The sequence below is a fragment of the Engystomops pustulosus genome, chromosome 7 (genome assembly GCF_040894005.1).
Source record: "Engystomops pustulosus chromosome 7, aEngPut4.maternal, whole genome shotgun sequence".
Taxonomy (NCBI): domain Eukaryota; kingdom Metazoa; phylum Chordata; class Amphibia; order Anura; family Leptodactylidae; genus Engystomops; species Engystomops pustulosus.
In genome coordinates, this window is record NC_092417.1 from 100,518,342 (window position 1) to 100,544,657 (window position 26,316).

A 26,316-nucleotide genomic window follows, 5' to 3' on the forward strand; every position below is an offset into this window, starting at 1 on the left:
AAAAGAGACTGCCGGTAACAGACAGTTACTGAAATGAGAGTGGCGGTGGCAGACAGTAACTGAAATAAGACTACAGTTCACAGACAGTCATTGAAATGAGACTGTTGGTGACAGACACTCACTGAAATGAGACTGCCAGCAACAGACAGTCACTGAAATGAGACTGCCAGCAACAGACAGTCACTGAAATGAGGCTACTGTAGACAGACAGTCACTGAAATGAGGCTACTGTAGACAGACAGTCACTTAAATGAGACTGCTGGCAACAGACAGTCACTGAAAGAGACTATTGATGACAGGACAGTCACTGGAAGAAATTGCGGAAGACAGACAGTCAATAAATGAGACTGCCAGCGACAGACAGTCACTGAAAGAGACTGCCGGCGACAGACAGCCACTGAAAGAGACTGCCAGTGACAGATAGGTACTGGAATGAGAATGCTAGCGACAGACAGTCTCTAAAAGAGACTACGGTCGACAGACAGTCACTGGAATGAGACTACGGCTGACAGACAGTCACTGATAGAGACTGCCGGAGATAGACAGTCACTGAAAGAGACTACCGGCAACAGACAGGGACTGAAAGAGACTGCCGGCAACAGACAGTCACTGAAATGAGACTGCCAGGGACAGGCAGTCACTGAAAGAGACTACAGGAGCCAGCAGTCACTGAAAGAGATTTCGGAAACAGTCACTGAAATGAGACTGCCGGCAACAGTCACTGGAAGAGACTGATGGTGACATATATTTACTGAAAGAGACTGCTGACAACAGAAAGTCACTGTAATGAGTCTGCCATCAACATAGAGTCACTGAAAGAGACTACTGGCCACAGACAGTCACTGAAAGAGATTGGTGGCAACAGACAGTCACTGAAAGAGACTTCCAGCGACAGTGCCAGAGACAGATAGTCACTGGAATAAGAGTGCTGGCGCCAGAAAGTCACTGAAATGAGGCTACCGTCGACAGACAGTCACTGAAATGAGACTGCTGGTGACTGAAAGTCACTGCAAGAGATTATGGGAGAAAGACAGTCAAAGAAATGAGACTGCCACTGACAGAGAGTCACTAATGGAGACTGCCGCAACAGGCAGTCACTGAAAGAGATTCTGGGAGTAAGACTGTCACTAAAATGGGACTGCCAGCGACAGACAGTCACTGGAATGGGAGTGCAAGCGACAGACAGTCACTGAAAGAGACTGCTGTCAACAGGCAGTCATGAAAAGAGACTGCCGGTAACAGACAGTTACTTGAATAAGAGTGGTGGTGGCAGACAGTAACTGAAATGCGACTGCAGTCGATAGACAGTCACTGAAATGAGACTGCTGGCGACAGACACTCACTGAAATGAGACTGCCAGCAACAGACAGTCACCGAAATGAGACTGCCAGCAACAGACAGTAACTGAAATGAGACTACCGGCGACAGACAGTCACTGAAAGAGACTGCCGACGACAGACTGTCACTGGATGAAACTGCCGGGAACATGCAGTCATTGAAAGAGACTGCCCACGACAGACAGCCACTGAAAGAGATTGTTGGAGACAGCCAGTCACTGAAATGAAACTGGTGGCGACAGACAGTCACTGTAAGATACTGCAGGTGACAGAAAATCAATGAAAGAGACTGCCGACGACAGTAAGTCGCTGAAATGAGACTTACGTCAACATACAGTCACTGAAAGAGACTACAGTGAAAGAGATTTCCAGTGACAGACAGTCACTTAAAGAGACTGCCAGTGACAGACTCACACTAAAAGAGACTTACGGCAACAGACAGTCACTGAAATAAGACTACCGTTGACAGACAGTCACTGAAATAAGACTACCGTCGACAGACAGTCAGTAAAAGTGACTGCCGGCGACAGACAGTCACTGAAAGAGATTGTGGGAGACAGACAGTCAATGGAATGAGACTGCCAGCAACAGATAGTCACTGGAATGAGAGTGGTGGCGACAGACAGTTACTGGAATGAAAGTGGCGGTGACAGTCACTGAAATGAGACTGCTGGCAACAGACAGTCACTGAAAGAGACTACCGGCGACAGATTGAAAGAGATTGTCAGAGACAGACAGTCACTGAAATGACACTGAAACAGTAAACCAAATCCTTAAAACGGGACACCTACAGTCACAGTCTGCTACTGAACATTTATGTTCAAACATCAAAGTAATGTCCAACGACTGAATTTTGTAAATAACAGAAAAATCAGACCATCACACCATAAGACTAACAAGAAAAACTAAATATAACAATTTTTTCTCCCACGGATATATGTATGATACTTGATATATGCATTTTTATAATTGGTAAGGGTGAATACGTGTGCCCTTTAGTGCCACTCTACTTTTTTGCCGAGCCTGTGATGTTCAAAATGTTATAATAATAATATATTTTTATGGTTTATGTACATTTTATGTGTTTTTTTATAGGCTTTTTTGGCAGTTCCCATTGAGATCATTATTACTTTCCCTACTACTTTATGATCTCGGTTTTACAATAACAACTTTCTATCATATAACCCTTGGCATACAGTTTGAATTGGTGCTTGGTATAAAAAATTTTTATCTTGGTAATACAGATAGGCACCTGTATTACACCTACAGAACATCCACTGTCCCACTGTTATATTACATAGAGTCAAACAGTGTTGGGTTAGTGCAGAGATAAAAATTATTTTTTAGTCACTGAAATCAGACTGCCGGTGACAGACAGTCACTGAAAGAGACTGCCGACGACAGACAGTCACTGAAAGAGATGGTCAGAGACAGGCAGTTACTCAAATGAAATTTTCGGCGACAAACAGTCACTGAAAGAGACTACCAGCAACAGACAGTCACTGAAATGAGACTGCTGGCAAAAGACAGTCATTGGAATGAGAGTGGTGGCAACAGACAGTCATTGGAATGAGAGTGCTACAGACAGACAGTCACTAAAATGAAAATGTCGGCAACAGACAGTCACTGCAAGAGACTACCAGCAACAGGCAGTCACTGAAAGAGATTTTCAGAGACAGACAGTCACTGAAATGAGACTGCCAGAGACAGTCACTAAAAGAGATTGCCAGCGACAGATAGTCACCGAAATAGATTGTCGTGACAATCACTGAAAGAGACTACCGGCGACAGACATTTACTGAAAGAGGCTGTCGGAGACAGACAGTTATTGAAAGTGAATGTCAGAGACAGACAGTCACTGAAATGAGACTGCCAGCGACAGACAGTCACTGAAAGAGACTGCCGGCGACAGACATTCGTTGAAAGAAATTGTCGGAGACGGACAGTCACTGGAATGAGACTGCCGGAAACATACAGCCACTGAAAGAGACTGCTGGCATCAGACAGTCACTGAAAGAGATTGTCGTGACAGTCACTGAAAGAGACTACCGGCGACAGACACTTACTGAAAGAGATTGTCGGAGACAGATTGTCACTGAAATGAGACTGCCGGCAACAGACAGTCACCGGAAAGAGAGTGCCAGTGACAGACAGTCACTGAAATGAGACTACCAGCAACAGTCACTGAAAGAGACCACCGGCGACAGACAGTTACTGAAAGAGACTGCCGCCAAAAGACAATCACTGAAAGAGACAGCCGGCGACAGACAGTCACTGAAAGAGACTGCTGGTAATATACAGTCACTGAAAGAGTTTTTTGGAGACAGACAGTCACTGAAATGAGACTGCCGGCAACAGGCAGTCACTGAAAGAGACTGCTGGTGACACACAGTAACTGGAATGAGAGTGCCAGCGACAGAAAGTCACCAAAAGAGACTGCTGGCGACACACAGTCACTGTAAGAGACTACCGGCGACAGACAGTCACTGAAAGAGATTGTCAGCGATAGTCACTGAAAGAGACTACCGGCGACAGTTACTGAAAGAGATTGTCAGACACAAATAGTCACTGAAATGAGACTGCCGTCGCCAGTCACTGAAAGAGACTATCGGCAACAGACAGTCATGAAAAGAGACTGCCAACAACACACAGTCACTAAAAGAGATTGCAGGCGAAAGACAGTCACTGAAAGAGACTACCAGTAACAGACAGTCACTGAAAGAGACTGCCCGTTCAAAACAGTCCTTGACTGAGATTGTGGAGGGAAGAAAAAAGGAAGAAAGGCACAAGGAGCGGCGCCTCGGGTGATATCGTTGTGGTAAGTGTTAGTGGTATCACAGAAATGTACTCACCTTGTTCGTTGACTGAGATTGTCGGAGACAGGTAGTCACTGAAAGAGACTGCTGGTGACAGACAGACACTGGAATGAGAGTGGTGGCAACAGACAGTCACTGGAAGAGACTGCCAACAACAGACAGTCACAGTAAGAGACTGCCAGCGACAGACAGTCACTAAAAGAGACAGTCTGAGTATATAGATACATATAAAATATCTTTTGTTAATACATTTTATTTTGTTGTAGCTAAGAGCAGTTATTTACTATCCTAGTGGTTTCATATAATTTGTAGTAGTTAGTCCCCAAGAACTTGAGGCATTAGCTTTCTGCAGAGGTTAACAAACCCAGTTTAAAGAGTGTGAGTTTTCTGTGTATCAAATATATTGTCTGCTGGAGCTCAATTTGTAAAAATATATTTATACATTTGTTTTTATGGCCACCTTAAAGAGAACCTTCCACAGAGTTTAAACTACAAGTTAACATATATAGACAATCCCCAGGTTACGCACAAGACAATTTCTTCAGGTTTGTTTCTATGTTGAATTTGCATGCAAGCTTGTATATTTTGTAAGTAACTCCTGACAACATTTTTTTTTGGCCCTGTGAAAAATGTATTTTCTAAATTTTGGGATATCAAGGGTACAAAGATTAACAATAAAGGCTCTTTGCAGATATATTTTTATAACTTATACAGTTTATTATTGCAACCTGGGACTAAAGTACAGTAATTATCAGCATCCAGAGGTCTGTTTTTAACTAGGAGTTGTCTCTTAGTTGGGTGTTCTTAAGGTGGGGACCGCATAAAAATACATATGCATTTTAGGTGAATTAAATGTACCAAAATTATTTGCCGAATGCCAGAAAAATGAGTGAGAAAGAATTAAGTCATTTTTTATTACTTTCTGCAAAGTCAAAGTTTACATACATGTCTTTATTATTTCATACCAATACCCTTAAACTGTATGACTTGGTTCAATAATTTTGTATACCCTTCCACAAGCTGCTCACAATAGTTGGTAGGAATTTGGGCCCATTCCTCCTGACAGAACTGGTAAGACTTGGCAATGTTTGTAGCCACTTTGGTCATGCCTTGCCTTTATAGCTTTGCCTATCACTTTTCAATAGGATTGAGATCAGGGCTTTATTGACTTTGATTTTGTTAACCTTATGCCACTCTGTAACCAGTATTTTCGGGTCATTGTCCATTTGGAAGCACCATTTGCTCCAAAGCTTTAACTTCCTGGCTTGATGTCTTTGTGAAGTGCACTAGTCCTTCCTGCAGCAAATCAACCCCATAGCATGATGCTGCCACCCCATGTTTTACAGTTGGGATGGTGTTCTCAGCCTTGCTAGCTTCTCCCTCCAAATGTAACAATGGTGATCAGGGCCAAACAGCTCCATTTTAGTTTGTCAGACCACAAGACATGTCTCCAGAAATGAAGGTCTTTGTTCTTGTTTGCATTTGAAACATAAATCTGTCTTTTTCATGTTTCTTTTGGAGTAATGGCTTCTTCCTGGCAGAATTGCTGTGGATACAATACTCTTTTTTCTCTGAATAATGACACACTCTTACCAGCTTCAGCCGGAATCTTCACAAGGTCTTTTGCTTTTGTTCTCAAATTGACATGCACATTTCAGACCAAAGCACGTTCATCTCTGGGACACAGAGCCCATCTCCTATCTGAGCCGTATGATGATTGTACATTCATATCTTTTTATTTTTTTGCATATATTTGTTTGTACAGATGAATGATCCACCTTCAGGTATCCTGAAATTGCACCTATGGATGAACCAGACAACTGCCTGTCCACAATTCTCTTCCTGATATCTTTCCCATGATGTTACACAAAAAAGCAGTGTGTTTCATGTGTGTCCTAATTAACTCAAATGTTGCCAATAAACCTACCAAAAGACATGATAAAATTCTCTATCATTATTCTGGCATTTGTCAAATATTAATAATTTTGGTAATGCTAATTGACCTAAAATTGGGAAGTTCTTTTCCAATTTCATGTCAGATAGTGAGAAAAAAAAATTCATATGTGTTTTTATATAGTTTATGTAAACTTCTAGTTTCAACCATAAGTACTATTTGGGGCCATTTCCTTTTAAAAGGGGCAGATATAAAGAAAATACAAAATTGATCAAGGGCATAAATTAGAAATGGCAATGGGGTATGTCTTGGGAGGGGCAGTTTAAATTTTTAAGTTTTACATTTTGCACAGGAACCTCAGAGGTAAAAAAAAAAAATTAAAACCTTGGCATTAGGTTGAACTCTTTGTTCAATCGCACTCTTCGAGCTTTTAAAGTAATACAGACAAAGTAGAGTGGAATAGTCCGGCATTATTGAGACATCAAGACTTGAACAGGAAATGATGCATTAGTGGAAATGTTTGTACACGGGAGACATAAGTAAAAAGCACTAAGTGCAAGATATAAGTGGGTTTGTATGGAATGTGGAGATGATGTGAGGTTTGTACAATGACATATCTGAGGAAACTGACTTGAATGGAGACGGAAGATGAATCAGTGGGATTGAAATGCTGGTTGGGACAGATAACAGGGATATATGTACAAAAGCTTCTTTGTGCCCAGAGGATGTTTTATACCTTTAAGACAAAAGGAATCCTGCTAGAGATTTTATAAATTCAGTAGGGGAAAGTAGTGTTCACTGATAAGTAAACCAAGATTCAACCATGGTACTCTATGCAGATGATAGTAAGCTGTGTAAAGTAATTAATACTAAGGCTGATAATATAGCATTACAGATGGATTCAAAAAGATGGGGCGCCGCCATCTTGTTGGAGATTGTCACTCCCCGTGACATCATCGGGAGCAGCGATCCATTGCCATGACAGCCTTGGGTCTTCCGAAACAGTAAAAATCACAAACACATTAGGTATCGCTGCATCCGAAAATGCCCATTCTATTAAAAATTTAATAACCATTTTTCACTGCATTTAACCCCATAATGGAAAATAGCGCCTGTGATAAATGTGACCCGGGGGAAGGGAGGCCTGATAGTAATGCATCACCTTAAATTAACCTAATTGAGCCACATTGTTGACAAACTCAGCATGTGGCTGGGCTTCAAAGACCTATGCAGACAAACCGACTCCAGGCACCCCCCACTCTATACAGCTAAAGAGCCATTAAAACTCTCAAATCACCAAGTTGAATAGAGGCAGTTATGGTCCGTCTCACCAGAACACCAAATACATTTTTGGATTAGTAATTCTCAGGAATCCCTAACAATCCATGGTTCGTGGCTCTCGGATACCCGGTTCCAGAGTTATCAATATCTCTGGATAGGACCATAGCAAATGGGTCAGGTTTGGTATCAATGCGATCCTGGGATCCACCCGGATCCAATGATACCAGAACCATGACCCCAGGACTCCCCCTGGGGTAGCTGTGGCTTCTCCAGGGCTCTGGATGTAATACCAGGTAGGAGTGACCATTGACTCATCCTCAGGGTGGACAGAGTTGTGTCCACACCTTATATAAGCAGGTAACGAACTCACCAAACTGCTTAGACTTGTAGTGCTACCCATGTAATTTGTGCTCTGTTTACTGTATATTTCTATTGTGTGTACTGTATTGTCCTTAAGGCAATTAAATATAAAATCTAATCTGTGTTATCTCGATCATGAATCTTACGCCCGGGTTTCTCACTTATATACATGCTACCGTGTTGGTTCCTCACCCTAAATAATCCCGTTACGGACCGGGCTTTTATTAAAGGAGAACTGGTGGCAGCATAGGGCTGATAATATTCTGTCTCACTGCGGCTAGTGAGAGGGATCTTATTGCCATTCAGGGATGTGATTTAGGGTTGTGCCATATCCGGAAGTTGTGTGGACAACTTTAAATCACTTACTGCGCCTCTCAGAACCCGTGCCTTCTGGGAGTGTCTGTAAAAGGATAACTGAGTGACCTTGTATAGCCTTCAGGTGTCTGGAATGTTGCGGTTTCCTTCACAGCGCCCAAAGTCGAAAAAGGGACTTTTTTGCCATTTTGAAAAATATTAAAAAATCAATAAAAAGTGATAGTACCGTCCTAAAAAAAGGTCGTACAGTCCTAAAAATTGTAGCATTGAAAACTTCATCAAAAGTCACAAAAAAGATACCACCCACAGTGCTGTACACCAAAGTATAAAAAAGTTATTAGCGCCAGAATATGGCAAAATTTAAAAAAAAATTCTACATGAGTTTTTCATTTTTGTACGCAGAAAACAAGAGCTCTTTACGTTAAAAAAAAAGTTATATATTTTTGATTGTGGGGAGTGAAAAATGAAAATGAACAAACAAAAAAGGGCGAGGTCCTTAAAGGGTTAAGGTAGATAAATGTAAAGTTATCACTTGGGCCATGGAAACAAAAAGTTATGTTGTAAACAGTCAATTACTTGGTAAAACTGAAGCTGAAAAAGACTTGGGGGTATTGGTGGATGGTAAACTTAATTTACCGTATTTTCCGGACTATAAGGCGCACATAAAAGCCTTGGATTTCCTTGGAAATCCAAAGTGCGCCTTATAGTCCGGTGCGCCCTATAGGAGGACAGCGGACATAGGTCCCCGCTACCGGAGACAGCAGATCTCCAGCGGGAACCGCAGACCACGCGGCACGAACAACTTCTGCCGCGTCGGTCTGCAGTTCCCGCTGGAGATCTGCTGTCTCCGGTAGCGGGGACCTATGTAAGTATGGTCCGCTGCCCACCTCCACCTCCCCCTCACCTTCCCCGCTCACCTTCCCCACGTCGCCGCGTTTCGTCGGGTCTCGTCTTCGGGTCGCGACGCTTCTGTTCTCGTCGGGTATCCGCTCCGCCCCCGGACCTCCGCCACGCCCCCAGACCCTGCGCCTTATAGTCCGATGCGCCTTATATATGGAATTATTACATATATAAGGCGCATCGGACTGATGCGCCTTATATCCCGGTGCGCCTAATGGCCCGGAAAATACGGTAAGTGACCAGAGCCAGGCGGCTGCTGCTAAAGCAAATAAAATTATGGGATGTATCAAGAGACAAATAGTTTTGCCCTTATACAAATCCCTGGTCAGACCACACATGGAATATTGTGGGTAGCAGTTTTGGGTAGCAGTGGATAAAAAAGATATAGTAGAGCTGGAATGGGTGCAAAGGAGAGCAACCAAGATTATTAGGGGAATGGGGGGACTAGAATACAAGGACAGATTTCTAAATTTGGGATTATTCAGTTAAGAAGAAAGACGACTGAGAGGAGACCACATTACAATGTACAAATAACTGAACAGGCAGTCATGGCTGGCTCCAGCACCCGGCATACCTGGGAGTGCCAGGGCCTAGAGAGCTGTCTGGTCCCACACACATTGTGCACATCTTCTCTTCCTGGGAGTACTGAGGAAGTGCTGTGTCCTGCACTGTTCCTCCCCCACTCGGACAGGGCACAGCACAGGCAGAGGCTACTGAGTTGCCTGTGTGATGCAGCACATTACAGGTTAAGCCCTCCCCCCATCACCTCTTCACATGGAGCTGCAGTAAATCTGAAATCTGGCAGCACAGAAATCGGGACAAAGAGGTGATCTGATCCATATAGTGAGTGTATTGTTTGTGTGATGATCTGTATGTATCTGTCTGTCAGCATGTGTGTGTTTGCCTCCATGTGTGTCTGTCTGTATGTATCTGTATGCATGTAGCTATACCTGCCTGCATGTGTATCTGCCTGTATTTATGCCTTGCTGCATGTGTGAATGTTGCTGGTTTATAGACTAAAAATATTACTCACCTCCAATGTACATGAGAAGGAGAGAGGGTTCTGTTTTGTATGAGGTTCCACAGCAGATGAGGTGTTTATTAAGAGGTTCTGCAGCAGCTGAAGTGCGTATTATGTATTCAAGCAGCTTAAGTGCGTATTATGATGTTCAACAGCAGCAGTGATTTGTATTATGAGGTTCCACAGCAGCTGAGGTGTGTATTAGGAGGTTCCACAGCAGCTGAGGTGTGTATTAGGAGGTTCCGCAGCAGCTGAGGTGTGTATTGGGAAGTTCTGCAGCAGCTGAGGTGTGTATTAGGAAGTTCCGCAGCAGCTGAGGTGTGTATTAGAAGGTTCCGCAGCAGCTGAGGTGTGTATTAGGAGGTTCCGCAGCAGCTGAGGTGCGTATTAGGAGGTTCCGCAGCATGTGAGGTGTGTATTAGGAGGTTCCGCAGCAGCTGAGGTGCGTATTAGGAGGTTCCGCAGCATGTGAGGTGTGTATTAGGAGGTTCCGCAGCATGTGAGGTGCATATTATGAGGTTCCGAAGCAGCTGAGGTGTGTATTATGAGGTTCCACAGCAGCTGAGGTGCATATTATGGGGTTCCGCAGCAGCTGAGGTGCGTATTATGAGGTTCTGCAGCAGCTGATGTATTACTTGGCAGGAGGGAGGGGCACAAATTTTTAGGTTCGCCCTGTTGGTTAAATTACCTCAAAACTGCCCTGACCATGACACGGCTGTCTGGGATGATAAACTAGGGAATATTTCAGGAAACAGCAGGCTGTTTTATTTTCTGAATATTTAATGCTGCCGTGAGTTCACTGCAAAGGGGCCCAATAAGGCTCTGTTCCCCAGGGGCCTACTGAAACCTGGAGCCGGCCTTGCAGGCAGTACAGGGATCTCTCCAAAGATCTTTTTATATCTAGGCCTGTGACCAGGACAAGGGGGCATCCTCTACGTCTAGAGGAGAGGCGATTTTACCATCAACATAGACAAAGGTTCTTTACTGTAAGAGCAGTGAGACTGTGGAACTCTTTTCTGCAGGAGGTTGTTATAGTGGACTCTATGAACATGTTCAAGAGAGGCCTGGATGACTTTCTGGAAAGAAAAAATATCACGGGTTATGGGGATAAAACATTTATTTAATTCTTAAAGGTTGGACTTGATGGACTTGCGTCTTTGTCTAGCCTTATATACTATGTTTGATGTAAGCAGTACATGATTAATTCCCTTTTGGGTCCATTAGAAATCATAATGTCTATACTGTGTAATAGGTTGGCTGTTGGAGCAGCACTCATTGCTGGAAAAGGACATTTCCCACCCAGGAAAAGCTGGGTAGTTTCCTCTAGAACTAGTTAATGAGGAGAAATTAGCATACAGCTGAAGTACCTAGTGCAGACTTCCCACATTGGCTCCACTGTGGGGCTGTGGGGCTTCTGTGGCGCCTTGCAATAGGCCTGCATCTGGTCTATGTTTTGTAAGTGCTGAAGAGGTTTAGGCTTTATTTTGATGTTTTGTTTATTTTGTATTACCTCTGAGGTCAGTTCTACACAAAACGCACAGTGTGGACAGTAAATTTACTGGTGTGCTGGTGAATTGTGCCCGTCTGCCCCAGGGGATGACGATCCCATGCCTAATCCCTTATATATGGTGGAGGTATGCTATGGCACAAAATAGCACATGAACTGTGTTGCAACAGGATTTAACCCGTTCACGACCCGTGACGTAATAGCACATCACGGGTCGGCCGCGGGAGCATGGAGAGGGCTCACGCGCTGAGCCCTCTCCATAGCCTGTAAGTCTTTGCTGCATATTGCAGCAAAGGCTTACCGGTAACACCCGCGATCAGTGCCAGCACCGATCGCAGGTGTTTTCCCGCTGATCGCCGCTGGCAAAGCTGCCGGTGGCTTCAAAAAGACGCCATCTTTTCGAGGATCCATTGCCATGGTACTTCGGGTTAACCCATGCATTACAATGTGCTATCAGCACATTGTAATGTATGAGGAGTAAAATCCACATATACTGCCATACTGTAGTATGGCAGTATATGATAGGATCGTACAGACAACCTAGGGTTAAAGTACCCTAGGGAGTCTGAAAAATAGTAAAAATTAAAAAAAGTTAAAAAAAAAATTGTAATAAAAAAACCCTAAAAACTCAAATCACCCCCCTTTCCCTGGAACTGATATAAATATAAATAAACAGTAAAAATCATAAACACATTAGGTATCGCCGCGCCCAAAGTCAAAAATAGCCCTTTTTTGTCATTTTAAAAAAAATTAAAAATTCCATAAAAAGTGATCACAAGATCGTACAGTCCAAAAATTTATAACATTGTAAACGTCATCAAAATCCGCAAAAAACCACACCACCCACAGCTCCATACACCAAAGTATAAAAATGTTATTAGCGCCAGAAGATGGCAAAATCCCCAAAAAAATTTTCGTACAGGAGGTTTTAATTTTTTTAAATGTATGATAACATTATAAAACCTATATAAATTTGTTATCCCCGTAATCGTACCGACCCAAAGAATAAAGTAGACATGTCATTTGGGGTGCACAGTGAAATCCGTAAGATCCAAGCCCACAAGAAAACGGCACAAATGCGTTATTTTGCCAATTTCACTGCATTTGGAATTTTTTTCCCGCTTCCCAGTACACGTCATGGAATAATAAATACCATTTCTATGAAGTGTAATTTGTTACGCAGAAAACAAGTTGTCACACAGCTCTGGACATGGAAAAATAAAAAAGTTATGGACTTTTGATCATGGGAAGTGAAAAATGAAAATGAAAAAACAAAAAATGGCCAGGTCCTGAAAGGGTTAAAGGCCCAGTAGCCCCATGTCCGAGACTGTCTCAAAAGTTTATGGTTTCTGAGAAGAGCGAAATATGGAACCAGAGACTGGTGTTTGCTGCTGGAAACACTGTGGGCATGCAATAAGCCTAAATAGAGACTGTTACCTCTGCTTAAATATTTGTCATGGCTCTAATGGAAGAATATGTGAGGCACTTGTGGCCAATAAAACAGGAGAAAGACCTTGCAAAGTGACCTCATAGAAAGTGAAGCATGAGGCTGCATGGAAGCAGACTTATAGCCAACATGGAAGGTCTACAACAGGTGTGTTTCCACCCGCATGCCCTACACTGCCTGCTAGGTGGCCTGCCAGGCCAAGCTGATACCACTCCATTGTCAAAGATGCCTGTGATGTGTCTGCAACGCCAGTTGAAAACATGGTGTGTGCCATTGTCAGGGACAACCAACTGGATCAGGTATGCAGATGCCTTAAATGGACTGTGTTGCTGCCAAGTGGTCTATTGTGAAAAGGTCTCTGCTGCAGTGCAAATAGATCATTGCTAATGGCAACCAACAACTATGTCATGGAAAGAGCAATGTTGGAGGTGCAAACGTGTGGATGTCTGTGCATCTCATTGTCCTCTGGTCAGGAGGCTGGAGAACATGCCATAATAGGTTGACTAGCAGCCTTTTGTCACAAAATTGAACAGATAGGTGCCAAAAAGGGAAAATCAAGCAGAGGTAAAATTTATTTATTTTTATTGGTTTCTAAGCAAGATAGTTTCTTCATCAGATCCAAATGCTATCCATTATGGAGATCATTGCATCAGTAATCACACTGTCTGGTGTTAAGTATCCTGAAAAGTGCTTAGAAAGTAATAAAATGTGTAAAAAAAAAGTAAAATATATAAATTAAATAAATTTTTTGGATCCCAGCATCCATAACAAACTTAACTATTAAATTACCACACTATTAAGCCTGTTCCAAATATGCCCAAATTAACTTTCTTTTTTTTCTCATCCACTAAAAATCTTAATAAAAACTGATTTAAAAAATTCTCCTTAAAAGTAAGTTATGTCACATAAAAATAATAATGCTATGCTTCTATGGAAACGGCAAAAAATCTAGCAATTTATAATGGGGTGAAAATGTGTTGCGTGTTTGCGATGACAACAAAAAGTCATTCATATACGTTGTACGGATGGCGTGTCGGTTTCTGCATCATTTCCTCAGTGGGCCCTTGTGTGCAAGTTCAGTGGGAACTTGTATGGTATGAAAATGATTGGCTTATTGAGTCAGATGCATGACAAATTATTGTACATTATATAGAAGCAACATAGTTTATTCTCTTCCCCTACCGTAAGCATATGAGAAACTTAAAACACTCCACAATGTCCAACTTTAACAGCAATGTACAGGATATTTGCGCCTCTTTTATTGTGAGTTTAGTCATTGGTCACTTTGCATATATGTGTCGTTGTGATATTCTTACCTGTCCCAAAGTAAGTTCCACTCCTCCCAAGAAGTCATCTTCCCTTGATCCAATGCTACAGTGTCCATGAATGTCATAAACCTCAAATCTCAACTTTTGAACCTCTTCAAAATAATAATCCACAGTGAAGACTTTGGAAAAGACAGGATTCAAATTGCTCTTTATTACTTCTGTTCGGTCCACCTGTAGACAAAAGAGAGCATTAGAATTAGAGATGAGCGAACATGCTCGTCCGAGCTTGATGCTCGGTCGAGCATTAGCGTACTCGAAACTGCTCGTTGCTCGGACGAATACTTCGCCTGCTCGAGAAAATGGCAGCTCCCGCCGTTTTGCTTTTTGGCGGCCAGAAACAGAGCCAATCACAAGCCAGGAGACTCTGCACTCCACCCAGCATGACGTGGTACCCTTACACGTCGATAGCAGTGGTTGGCTGGCCAGATCAGGTGACCCTGGGATAGACTAGCCGCTGCCCGCGCTGCTCGGATCATTCTGTGTCTGGATGCCGCTAGGGAGAGAGCTGCTGCTGGTCAGGGAAAGCGTTAGGGTGTTCTATTAGCTTACTGTTAGGCAGGAGTGATTCTCCAAGAACCCAACAGCCCTTCTTAGGGCTACAATAACGTTCTACTTTTTTTTTTTTTATTTGCATCTAGTACCATTTTGTGAGGAATTAGCAGGGGAACTTGCTACCGTTGTGTTTAGCTCTTAGTGGCACACATATCCACCTCAAACACCAAAGTGGGAAAATTTAGTAGGGGTTTGATTTCAATTAGGCACAGTCTGCCATTAACTTTTTTTTTTACGTTTATTTTGTTTAATAACTCAGTGTCATCTCATCTGGCATAGTAGTGTGCTTTGATACTTGGCTAGAAAATAGCCATAGGAGAATCCAAACAGCTTACTTACGCCTACAGTAGCGTTCTATATATTTGATTTCTGGTTGATCTGCTGGTGGCTGTACTTGCTGCAGTGCATGTACTAGCCAATTCTGAGCAATTTGTAGTGAGACTTGCGACCGCTGTGTTCTGCGCTTAGTGACGCACATATCCATAGCAAAGACCGAAGTGGGAAAATTTAGTAGGGGTTGGATTTCAATTAGGCACTAACTCAGTGTCATCTCATCTGGCATAGTAGTGTGCTTTGATACTTGGCTAGAAAATAGCCATAGGAGAATCCAAACAGCTTACTTACGCCTACAGTAGCGTTCTATATATTTGATTTCTGGTTGATCTGCTGGTGGCTGTACTTGCTGCAGTGCATGTACTAGCCAATTCTGAGCAATTTGTAGTGAGACTTGCGACCGCTGTGTTTTGCGCTTAGTGACGCACATATCCATAGCAAAGACCGAAGTGGGAAAATTTAGTAGGGGTTGGATTTCAATTAGGCACAGTCTGCCATTTGTCCTTTTCTATTTTACGTTTATTTTGTTTAATAACTCAGTGTCATCTCATCTGGCATAGTAGTGTGCTTTCATACTTGGCTAGAAAATAGCCATAGCAATAGGATAGCATCGTTTGGTTTTAAAAACTCAAAAACACAAAAAAACAAAAAAAAACAAAAAACACAAAAAAAAACAAAAAACACAAAAAAAAGTTAAAAAAAAATTAAAGTTATAACTCTCATTTTAAAAATGTTTAACCCGAGGGCTAGGGGTAGAGGACGAGGGCGGGGACGTGGGCGTCCAACTACTGCAGGGGTCAGAGGCCGTGGTCCTGGGCGGGGTGAGACACCACCTGCTTATGAGGGAGCAGGGGAACGCCGCAGAGCTACACTCCCTAGGTTCATGTCTGAAGTTACTGGGACTCGTGGTAGAGCACTGTTGAGGCCAGAACAGTGCGAACAGGTGATGTCGTGGATTGCTGACAATGCTTCGAGCAATTTGTCCACCAGTCAGTCTTCCACGCAGTCCACCCATGTCACCGAAATCGCCACTCCTCCAGCTCCTGCACCTCAGCCTCCTCCCCCCCAGTCTGCCCCCTCCCAGGAAAATTTGGCATTTGAACCGGCATACTCTGAGGAACTGTTTTCTGGACCCTTCCCACAGTCACAAACCACTTGTCCGGTTGCTGCTGAGCAATTTTCCGATGCCCAGGTTTTCCACCAGTCACAGTCTGTGGGTGATGATGACCTTCTTGACGTAGTGGAAGTGTGTAAAGAGGTGTCCGACGATGAGGAGACACGGTTGTCAGACAGTGGGGAAGTTGTTGTCAGGGCAGGAAGTCCGAGGGGGGAGCAGACTGAGGGATCGGAGGATGATGAGGTGACAGACCCAAGCTGGGTTGAGAGGCCGGGTGAACACAGTGCTTCTGAGACGGAGGAGAGTCCTCGACCAGAACAGGTTGGAAGAGGCAGTGGTGGGGCCAGACGGAGAGGCAGGGCCAGAGCTGGTGCATCAGCGCCAAATGTGTCAACTAGTGAAGCTCCCGTGGTGAGGGCTCTTGCGGCGAGGGCTAGATCTTCAGAAGTCTGGAGGTTCTTTAAGGAAACACCGGATGACCGACGGACTGTGGTGTGCAACATTTGCCAAACCAGGCTCAGCAGGGGTTCCACCACTACTAGCTTAACTACCACCAGTATGCGCAGGCATATGAATGCTAAACACCCCACTCAGTGGCAACAAGCCCGTTCACCTCCGGCCGTGCACACCACTGCTCCTTCCCCTGTGTCAGCTGATAGTCAGCCCCCTGCCCAGGACCCTGCCACAAAAACCCCATCGTCGCCTCCACGATCCTCCACAGCATCCACCAGCGTTCAGCTCTCCATACCCCAGACGCTGGAGCGGAAACGCAAATATAGTGCAACCCACCCGCACGCCCAAGCCCTTAATGTGCACATCTCCAGATTGCTTAGCCTGGAGATGCTGCCCTATAGGCTAGTAGAGACCGAGGCCTTTCGCAACCTCATGGCGGCGGCCGCCCCTCGGTATTCGGTCCCCAGCCGCCACTACTTTTCCCGATGTGCCGTCCAAGCCCTGCACCAGCATGTGTCAGACAACATCACCCGTGCCCTGACCAACGCCGTTTCTGACAAGGTCCACCTGACCACGGACACGTGGACGAGTGCTGCCGGGCAGGGCCACTATATATCGCTGACGGCACATTGGGTTAACTTGGTGGAGGCTGGGACCGAGTCTGACCCTGGGGCTGGTCATATACTGCCGACGCCGAGGATTGCGGGGCCTACCTCGGTCCAGGTGTTTCAGGCCTACTATGCCTCCTCCTCCTCCCACCCCTCCTCCACCTCCTCCTCCGAACTACCATCCGTGGGCACGGCGCCATCAGTCGGTAGCTCTAGGCACAGCAGCAGTGCCGTCGCTAAGCGACAGCAGGCGGTGCTCAAACTGCTGAGCCTAGGCGACAAAAGGCACACCGCCCAAGAGCTATTACAGGGCATCACGGCGCAGACTGATCTGTGGCTGGCACCGCTGAACCTGAAGCCAGGCATGGTTGTGTGTGACAACGGCCGTAACCTGGTGGCGGCTCTGCAACTCGGCAGACTGACACATGTGCCATGCCTGGCCCATGTGTTAAATCTGATAGTTCAGCGTTTCCTCAAGACATACCCCAATCTGTCTGATTTGCTCACGAAGGTGCGCCGCATCTGTGCGCATTTCAGGAAGTCCAGCCCAGATGCTGCCACTCTCAGGGCAGCGCAGCGCCGCCTCCAACTGCCCGCTCACCGACTGTTGTGCGACGTGCCCACGAGGTGGAATTCAACACTGACCATGTTATCCAGAGTTTACCAGCAGCGCAGAGCGATTGTAGACTGCCAGATGTCAACTTCCACCAGAAGTGGTAGTCAGGTCAGTCAGCTTCCTCAAGTCTACAATGAGGAGTGGACGTGGATGTCTGATATCTGTCAGGTGCTGAGTAACTTTGAGGAGTCAACACAGATGGTCAGTGGCGATGCCGCCATCATCAGCCTCACCATCCCGCTGCTTGGCCTGTTGAAAAACTCTCTGATCAGCATGAAGTCGGAAGCTTTGCGCTCGTCACAAGAGACGGGGGAAGAAGATTCCCTTGTTGATAGCCAAAGCACCCTCAGGTCTGTTTCTCAGCGCATATCGGAGGAGGTGGAGGTGGAGGAGGATGAGGAGGAAGAGGAGGAGAATGTTGGCGAGACACAAGAGGGGACCATTGTTGAGTCCTTCACTGTTCAGCGTGTATGGGCAGAAGAAGAGGAGTTGGAGGAGTTGGAGGAGGAGGAAATGGACAGTCAGGCCAGTGAGGGGAGTGAATTCTTACGCGTTGGTACTCTGGCGCATATGGCAGATTTCATGCTAGGCTGCCTATCCCGTGACCCTCGCGTTCAAAGAATTTATTCCAGCACCGATTACTGGGTGTTCACTCTCCTGGACCCACGGTACAAGCAAAATCTTTCCACTCTCATCCCTGCAGAGGAAAGGAGTGTGAGAATGCATGAATACCAGCAGGCCCTGGTGCACAAGCTGAAACAGTATTTCCCTTCTGACAGCGCTAGCGGCAGAGTGCGTAGTTCTGCGGGACAAGTAGCGAGGGAGAGTAGGCGAGCAGGCAGCTTGTCCAGCACTGGCAAGGGTACGCTTTACAAGGCTTTTGCCAGCTTTATGTCACCCCAGCAAGACACTGTCACCTGTCCCCAGTCTCGGCAGAGTAGGGCTGATCTTTACAGAAAGATGGTGAGGGAGTACGTAGCTGACCATACCATCGTCCTAAATGATCACACAGCTCCCTACAACTACTGGGTTTCAAAGCTGGACATGTGGCACGAACTGGCGCTGTACGCCTTGGAGGTTCTTGCCTGCCCTGCCGCTAGCGTCTTGTCCGAGCGGGTTTTCAGTGCAGCTGGTGGCATCATCACAGATAAGCGTACACGCCTGTCGACTGACAGCGCTGACAGGCTGACGCTTATTAAAATGAATAAAGGCTGGATTTCTCAGAATTTCCAATCTCCACCAGGTGAAGGAAGCTCAACCTGAATAATTGATCCACTCCTCCTCCTCCTCATTTTCCTCCTTCTCCTCCTCTTTGTACAGTAAAGCAGAGGAAACTGGCTATTTTTTGACAGGGCCCACTGGCTCTTGCTATAGTACTTTATGCATTTAATTTTTCTGGAGGGCCACCTACCCGGTCCTCTGTTTGAAACAATTTTTGTGAGTGCCACATACAGGCACTCAATCTATTCCATTTTTCTGGAGGGCCACCTACCCGGTCCTCTGTTTGAAACAATTTTTGTGAGTGCCACATACAGGCACTCAATCTATTCCATTTTTCTGGAGGGCCACCTACCCGGTCCTCTGTTTTAAAAAATTTTTGGGACTGCCACATACAGGCACTCAATCTATTCCATTTTACTGGAGGGCCACCTACCTGCTCCTCTGGTTTGAAACATTTTTGGGACTGCCACATACAGGCACTCAATCTATTCCATTTTTCTGGAGGGACACCTACCTGCTCCTCTGGTTTGAAAACTTTTTGGGACTGCCACATACAGGCACTCAATCTATTCCATTTTTCTGGAGGGCCACCTACCTGCTCCTCTGGTTTGAAAACTTTTTGGGACTGCCACATACATGCACTCAATCTATTCCATTTTTCTGGAGGGACACCTACCTGCTCCTCTGGTTTGAAAACTTTTTGGGACTGCCACATACAGGCACTATCCAAATTAAATTGTCTCCATAGCAGCCTCCACACGTTGTCTCCATTGCTACCTCCAAAAGTCGTCCATATAGCTGCCTCCATACATCCTCCCCTTATCAAACGAGGTGTGTCAGGCAGAAATTTGGGTTGTTTTCATGGATTCCACATCAAAGTTGTTAACTTTGTCGCCACCCTGCTGTGTTATCCACAAAATATACTGGCAAACTTTTATGATTAACCGATATTATTTCAGCGCTTCTTGCGCAGCTGTTTACATTCCCCTCACCCGCCATATCCCAAACTTATAAGAACGCTACTACACTTGATCTTATACAAAAGGTTCTTAGAAGTGCTGTTTGGGGAGTAGCCTAGAGACAGGGGCTTGGATTGGCGAAAGCTCGCCTGGCTGCAGAGCGCCAGCTCCATCCCAAGATCCAACTAACAGCACCTTTAATCTACTACTAGTTCACTGCCTCCATAATAATAATAATAATAATCTTTATTTATATAGCGTCATCATATTCTGTAGCGCTTTACAAATCATAGGAAACAAATACAAATGTAATGTAACAGAGCACAACATTTGTATGGAACAACAGGAGTGAGGTCCCTGCTCGCCAGAGCTTACGGTTTATGAAGATGATGGGGTAACACGAGGTAAAAGAATATTTAATGGTCAAGCCATTCTTCTTAGGGAATAGAACAAAATATAATAAATGGAATTGCTGTCGCTTGAACCACTCAGCCGTCATCTTATATACCAGGTCCAGGGTGAATGGGACTGCAGAGAAGTCTGGTGCCTGTTGGTTGCTGGATAACAGATGGGAGGACGACACAGGACGGGTTAGTAGAAGAGTTAAAACTTCATGCAGTTAATGAGTGTTATAGGCTTGCCTAAAGAAATGGGTTTTAAGACCACGTTTGAAACTTTGGAGGTTAGGTATTAGTCTGATAGTCCGGGGCAGAGCATTCCATAGAATTGGTGCAGCTCTAGAGAAGTCTTGGAGACGCGAGTGGGAGGTCCGCACTAGGGTAGAGGTTAATCTAAGATCACTGGCGGATCTAAGAGCACGGGTTGGGCGATAGACTGAGATAAGAGAGGAGAGGTAGGGGGGTGCAGCATTATACAGAGCTTTATGGATGAGGGTTATTATTATTTTAAACTGTATTCGAAAGGAGACTGGCAGCCAGTGCAGCGACTGGCATGAACTGTAAGCATACATGGTCCCCTTATCAAACGAGCTGTGTCAGGCAGAATTTTGGGTTGTTTTCATGGCTTCCACAACAAACTTGTTAACTTTGTCGCCACCCTGCTGTGTAATCCACAAAAAATACTGGCAAACTTTTATCATTTACCGATATTATTTCAGCGCTTCTTGCGCAGCTGTTTACATTCCCCTCACCCGCCATATCCTAAACTTATAAGAACGCTACTACACTTGATCTTATACAAAAGGTTCTTAGAAGTGCTGTTTGGGGAGTAGCCTATAGACAGGGGCTTGGATTGGCGAAAGCTCGCCTGGCAGCGGAGCGCCAGCTCCATGCCAAGATCCAACTAACATAGTTTTAACTGCAGCACCTTTAATCTACTACTAGTTCACTGCCTCCATACATGGTCCCCTTATCAAACGAGCTGTGTCAGGCAGAATTTTGGGTTGTTTTCATGGCTTCCATGTTAACTTTGTCGCCACCCTGCTGTGTAATCCACAAAATATACTGGCAAACTTTTATCATGTACCGATATTATTTGAGCGCTTCTTGCTCACCTCCTTTGGTTCCTCTCTGCCACCCATTGGTTTGAAGCCTGAGTCCATTTAGGGTATGTCGCCATGACACTCTCTAGCCTGCTGCCGCTGCCTCTGCATGCCGTCCCCTATAGTGTCAGGGTCAATTATTGGATGTTTTAGATGCTATCTAGCTTCATTCTGTCACTCTGTCATGGCCATGCTGTTGCCCATAATTTTGGCATAATGTTGCGATTATGCAGCCTCAGAGGCATCCATGCATGCTGCCCCTGCTGTTTCCTGTCCATTTCCGTGGTGTTTCCATCCTTTTCTGAGGTTCCCAGGTGTTTGGCCAAGCTTCCCTGTGCAGAGCCTTGGTCCCCTTGAAAAATGCTCGAGTCTCCCATTGACTTCAATGGGGTTCGTTATTCGAGACGAGCACTCGAGCATCGGGAAAAGTTCGTCTCGAATAACGAGTACCCGAGCATTTTAGTGTTCGCTCATCTCTAATTAGAATAAAGATGGAGGAATCTGACAATGGCCAACAAACACATTGGGGTCATTTATCTTTAGTCAGGACATTTGTGCCCATCTTCTTTTTGGTTATTCTGGGTTTTAGACTGGGTTTTGATTTATCTTATAGGCTGATATATAAGGTAGCTAAAACAATCAACTCAACTCTTTTGCAACCCCTTCTAAAGTTATTCCTAGGCATGATTAGGACTGGAGTTTATTTCCAAAATTTTAACCACAATTTGTACCAAAACTGCAACTTTTTCATACGTTCACATCTAGATTTTAAAGACAAATCAGGCGCAAATATACAAATGTGTCAAAAAAGTTGCAATTATTAATCACATTTACCATGTACAATCTTTTTGTTCCTACAATAAAGTATTCTTAACCACACTAACATGTGTAAGCTGGAATAAGTGGATTGCAGAGAAAATGTTGCATACTGTAACACTGTGCATCCTTCCCTCTAGTGTGTGGTGACTAATCTGTGCTTTCACTCTGACATTTAGGCACCATAGGAGCCTATGCCCATGCCTCAAATGTGTCTCAGGGAGATAATTTAATGCCTTTGCAGGCCACCTTTAGAGGAGAACAAAGTCTTAAAAGGCCAAGCATGCTTCACCGAGGATTGTGGGTACACCAGTCTTTTAAGAAGACATGGGATTGTAACCAAACAAGTAAACACCCAATTGTAGATAAATGTGTTTCAGAGGTATTGTTCCTCATCAGTTCAGTGCAGGTAAAAGTGTCCTGCAACAGTAATTTCCATATTCAACAATCAGAAGGATAACAATGATTCTGAAACAGAGCTGTCTATAGCTGCCTGCCTATATTTATTGGAAACTTTCCCATTCCCATATTTAGCATTGCCAGCTTGCCCACCGATCTAACCGCAACATTTCTATCATATGTTGCTTTCCTTCTCTCTGCTAAATTTGCTAACTTTCTGGCCAAATAGATGTGATTACTACACATGGGGGAACATGTATTTTTATTTTGCTCTGGGTTTTTTTCTCTTCTTTTTGCAGTTTTTTTTTTATATTTTAGGTGCATTTTTTTGCAACTATGTGCAGCGCTGCGTAATCTGTAGGCGCTATATAAATAAAGAATTATTATTATTATTAACTATGCCAGGCCCTTAAGAAGTTAGCTGGTGGGTGTCTGTTGCAATGTTCTTAAATGTATAATTCCAAGATAGATGTTTTCTTTGTCTTGTAACTTTTTTTAGCGCAAATTAGAGACTTTTTAGCTGTAAAATGAAGTACAACTAACTGACCTATGCATACGTGCTCCTAAAAGGTTAAAAAATTAAAAAAAAAAAGGTTAAAAAAACCTGCAAAACAGACAAAGGGAAAAAAAAAAGATATCTATCATATCAGCAAATTTAGAGAGATGCATGGCACTGCTAAAGTATGTCAAGTTCAGCCAACTTTATTATATAACGTGATACATTTGGTCCATGGAATCTACTTGTTGATTTTCAGGCATGCTGCCATTCATTTAAAGAAAGTTCCTTATTCATATATTTTTCCCATGATTCATAAAGGGCAGGATGATTACAGATTTAGTTGTTATAATATCTCTATGTCCCCGATTTAGATTGTTTTGTTGCCTGCCTAGATATTTTGCATACAAACCTAAATTGACTTTTTGTGCTTGCAATCTGTGGGAAAGCTGAGCTCTGATTGCCATGGGCAACTAGAACTGTTCTGCTTTCAGACACTTCTGACAAATCTCTGCCTATGTACCTAGACATAGACTAAACAATTGCCAGATCAAAGTTAAAGTTTAACTGTAAAACTATTGTTATTTTACCAAATTATTATATGTGATTCTCCCTTTGTAAACAAACAAAGTTATGGAATTTTCTGTTTTTAAAGTGTTTGACAAAAATCTTTCTCACCAGAGGTGAAGTGGGTGGTGACTAATGTATTACAGTTTATGCCCTCAGGCTGAGGCCAGTTAGCTTGCCCACAGATCCCTTGATGCCTTGTGTTCTCTCTCAAAGTAATTTAGCATTAATTCCATTTAGTTTTCCACATGAAAATCCACTGAACACTGCACATACAGGATTTATATGCTTACCAGCCTGGCAGCTTCCATCACATGGAGGAGCAGGGAACATGTAATAAGTAGGAGAAATCATAAGTACATGCAGTCTATAGCCTGTGCTGTTTGAGCACTAAGCGTTAATAGCTTATCTAACAAAGCTTATACTGCCGATGACAACATGGGGGAAGGGAGCAGCATAAGGAGAGGAGAGAGACAGAAAGTTCTGGGACTGGGATCACGGACTGGGATCACAGACTAGGATGGAGGGCTGATATGGACAGGAAAATCTTGTACTTCACTATTCTGTGCAAGAGATGTCTTGGACACATCCAGCTCTGCTACAAGTGATGTGTCATTCGCGACGAACCAGGCTCTTGTTCGTGAGCGACGAGTGCCGGCTCCCCTCAGTGAGCCGGTGACTCACTTAACCCCGCCCCTAACCATCTCACTTTTCCCCCTTTAACCCGATACAATTGGGTTAAAAGTGGTGTGGAATGGGGTGATTGACTGACCTGCGGTTCTCTATTATATATTTAATAGTGAGCCGTTCAGGAGCCAGAAAAGTCGTCTTTTCTTAGTGAGCAGAGCCTAATGAGCCAGCTCACTAAGAAGAGCCGTAATTCCCATCACTATCTGCTACATTCACTGTCACATGACCTCCTACTCTGAGCAGGGAGCAGCAGCTCCTCCACTCCCATGAAACTGTCTGAGAAACATAGTATAAACAAGCTACGGACTCATAGGGCTTTTCAGCACATGGAGAGGAAGCAGCCATTGCAGCTCTGAGGTAATCTGAGGGCTTTAGCAAGGAAACTGCTGCATAGAGGTAACAAAGATAATAGGCAAAGTTGTTTTATATATCAATAGCTATTGATTTGTTGAAAAAAACCTTTACAGTTACTCTTAAAAGGATATAGTAAGATTCCTTTTCCAAAAGCTCAGGGTGTCCCTAAACCAATGCGATTCTACCTCACTTGGCAGAAAGGATAACCAACATTCGCCTATTTTTACAGATTTTAATAGTTTCATAAACCACTCTAGATTTGCAGTTTGTATTCCTACCAATGATCTAAACAATATATGTTTCAGTGGCCATCTCATATCGAGGAGTCCTCGGTCTCGTTCTAACCATGCCATTTTTTTAACCCCTAAACCAAGAAACAACAGTCTCAACAGTAGCTGCTTTAGAGTAAGTTATTAAGTCCAGGTACGGTGACTGTGTCTTTGAGTAAGTGTGTTGGTTTAAGTCATGCTTGATTTGATAATAGATTTATTTTAACAATCTTAATCAAGCTGTGTGCATTGGCATCAATTGTGGCAGCTATATTTTGGCCACTTTCAATTTGCAAAAACCAAACTAATAAAATTGTTCCACCAAGGGGTACACTGTTTTGTAATAGACAAAGGGGAGCATTTCTTCTTTTAGAAGCAGCACACTGACTCAGTGGTTAGCAGTACAGCCTTGCAGTCCTGAGGTTCAAGTCCCATCCAGGTCAACATCTGCAAAGACTTTGTTCTCTCCTTGTTTGCGTGGGGGTCCTCCGGTTTCCTCCCACACTACAAAAACATACTGTTAGGTTGAATAGATTGTGAGGCGCATTGGGGACAGGGACTGAATTGGCAAACTCTATGTAGCGCATGATCTGTGTGCACTGCATAAATAAAGAAATTGTTATTATTAGCCTTGAATTAAGGGGGTTATCTTAGGTATTACAATGAACCTTTACACATATTCTTGTTCAGACAGTGTTAAAGCACATCTATGTCAAGAGCAGAACACAACACAAGTGGACACAGATGTAATATATAGGAGTCATTTTGTGTTGCATAGGGTTTTTTGGCCCCCCGGCCCCAGTGCATGGCGTGACTTCTATGTCTGCACACCTAAACATGATCATGAATTGTGTTTAGTGATGTGCAGTAATACTGAGGATGCGAGGAAGATATATAGGTTTTAATATATCTTAGGCATTACAGGCACTGGAGCAAATATTCTATATATGTGTTCTGTCGGCAAGCATTAAAAGGGCACAACAAGCCCTAGGATTTAATTATTCTTCCCAGAATTCTGAGTAAGGCGACTGTGAAAAGAGAACTATTAGCAGTGGAAAATAGCAAGACTGAGTCTGTGATTATAGCGATGCATTATACTGCGTCCGCTGCATAACCAGGGACCCATTCATTAATTCCCTTAGTAATGGGATCACATTTT

The 26,316-nt window shown here is 44.0% G+C and overlaps 1 protein-coding gene across 1 annotated transcript in view; it reads right to left on the bottom strand.

Moving 5' to 3' along the window:
* Window positions 1–26,316, bottom strand: part of CPNE7 (copine 7) — a 75,934-nt gene that overhangs the window by 35,285 nt on the left and 14,333 nt on the right. The window contains exon 3 of the mRNA XM_072117435.1: window positions 14,195–14,377. Within this exon, the coding sequence (XP_071973536.1) occupies window positions 14,195–14,377 (183 nt within the window). The remainder of the gene's footprint in view (window positions 1–14,194; window positions 14,378–26,316) is intronic.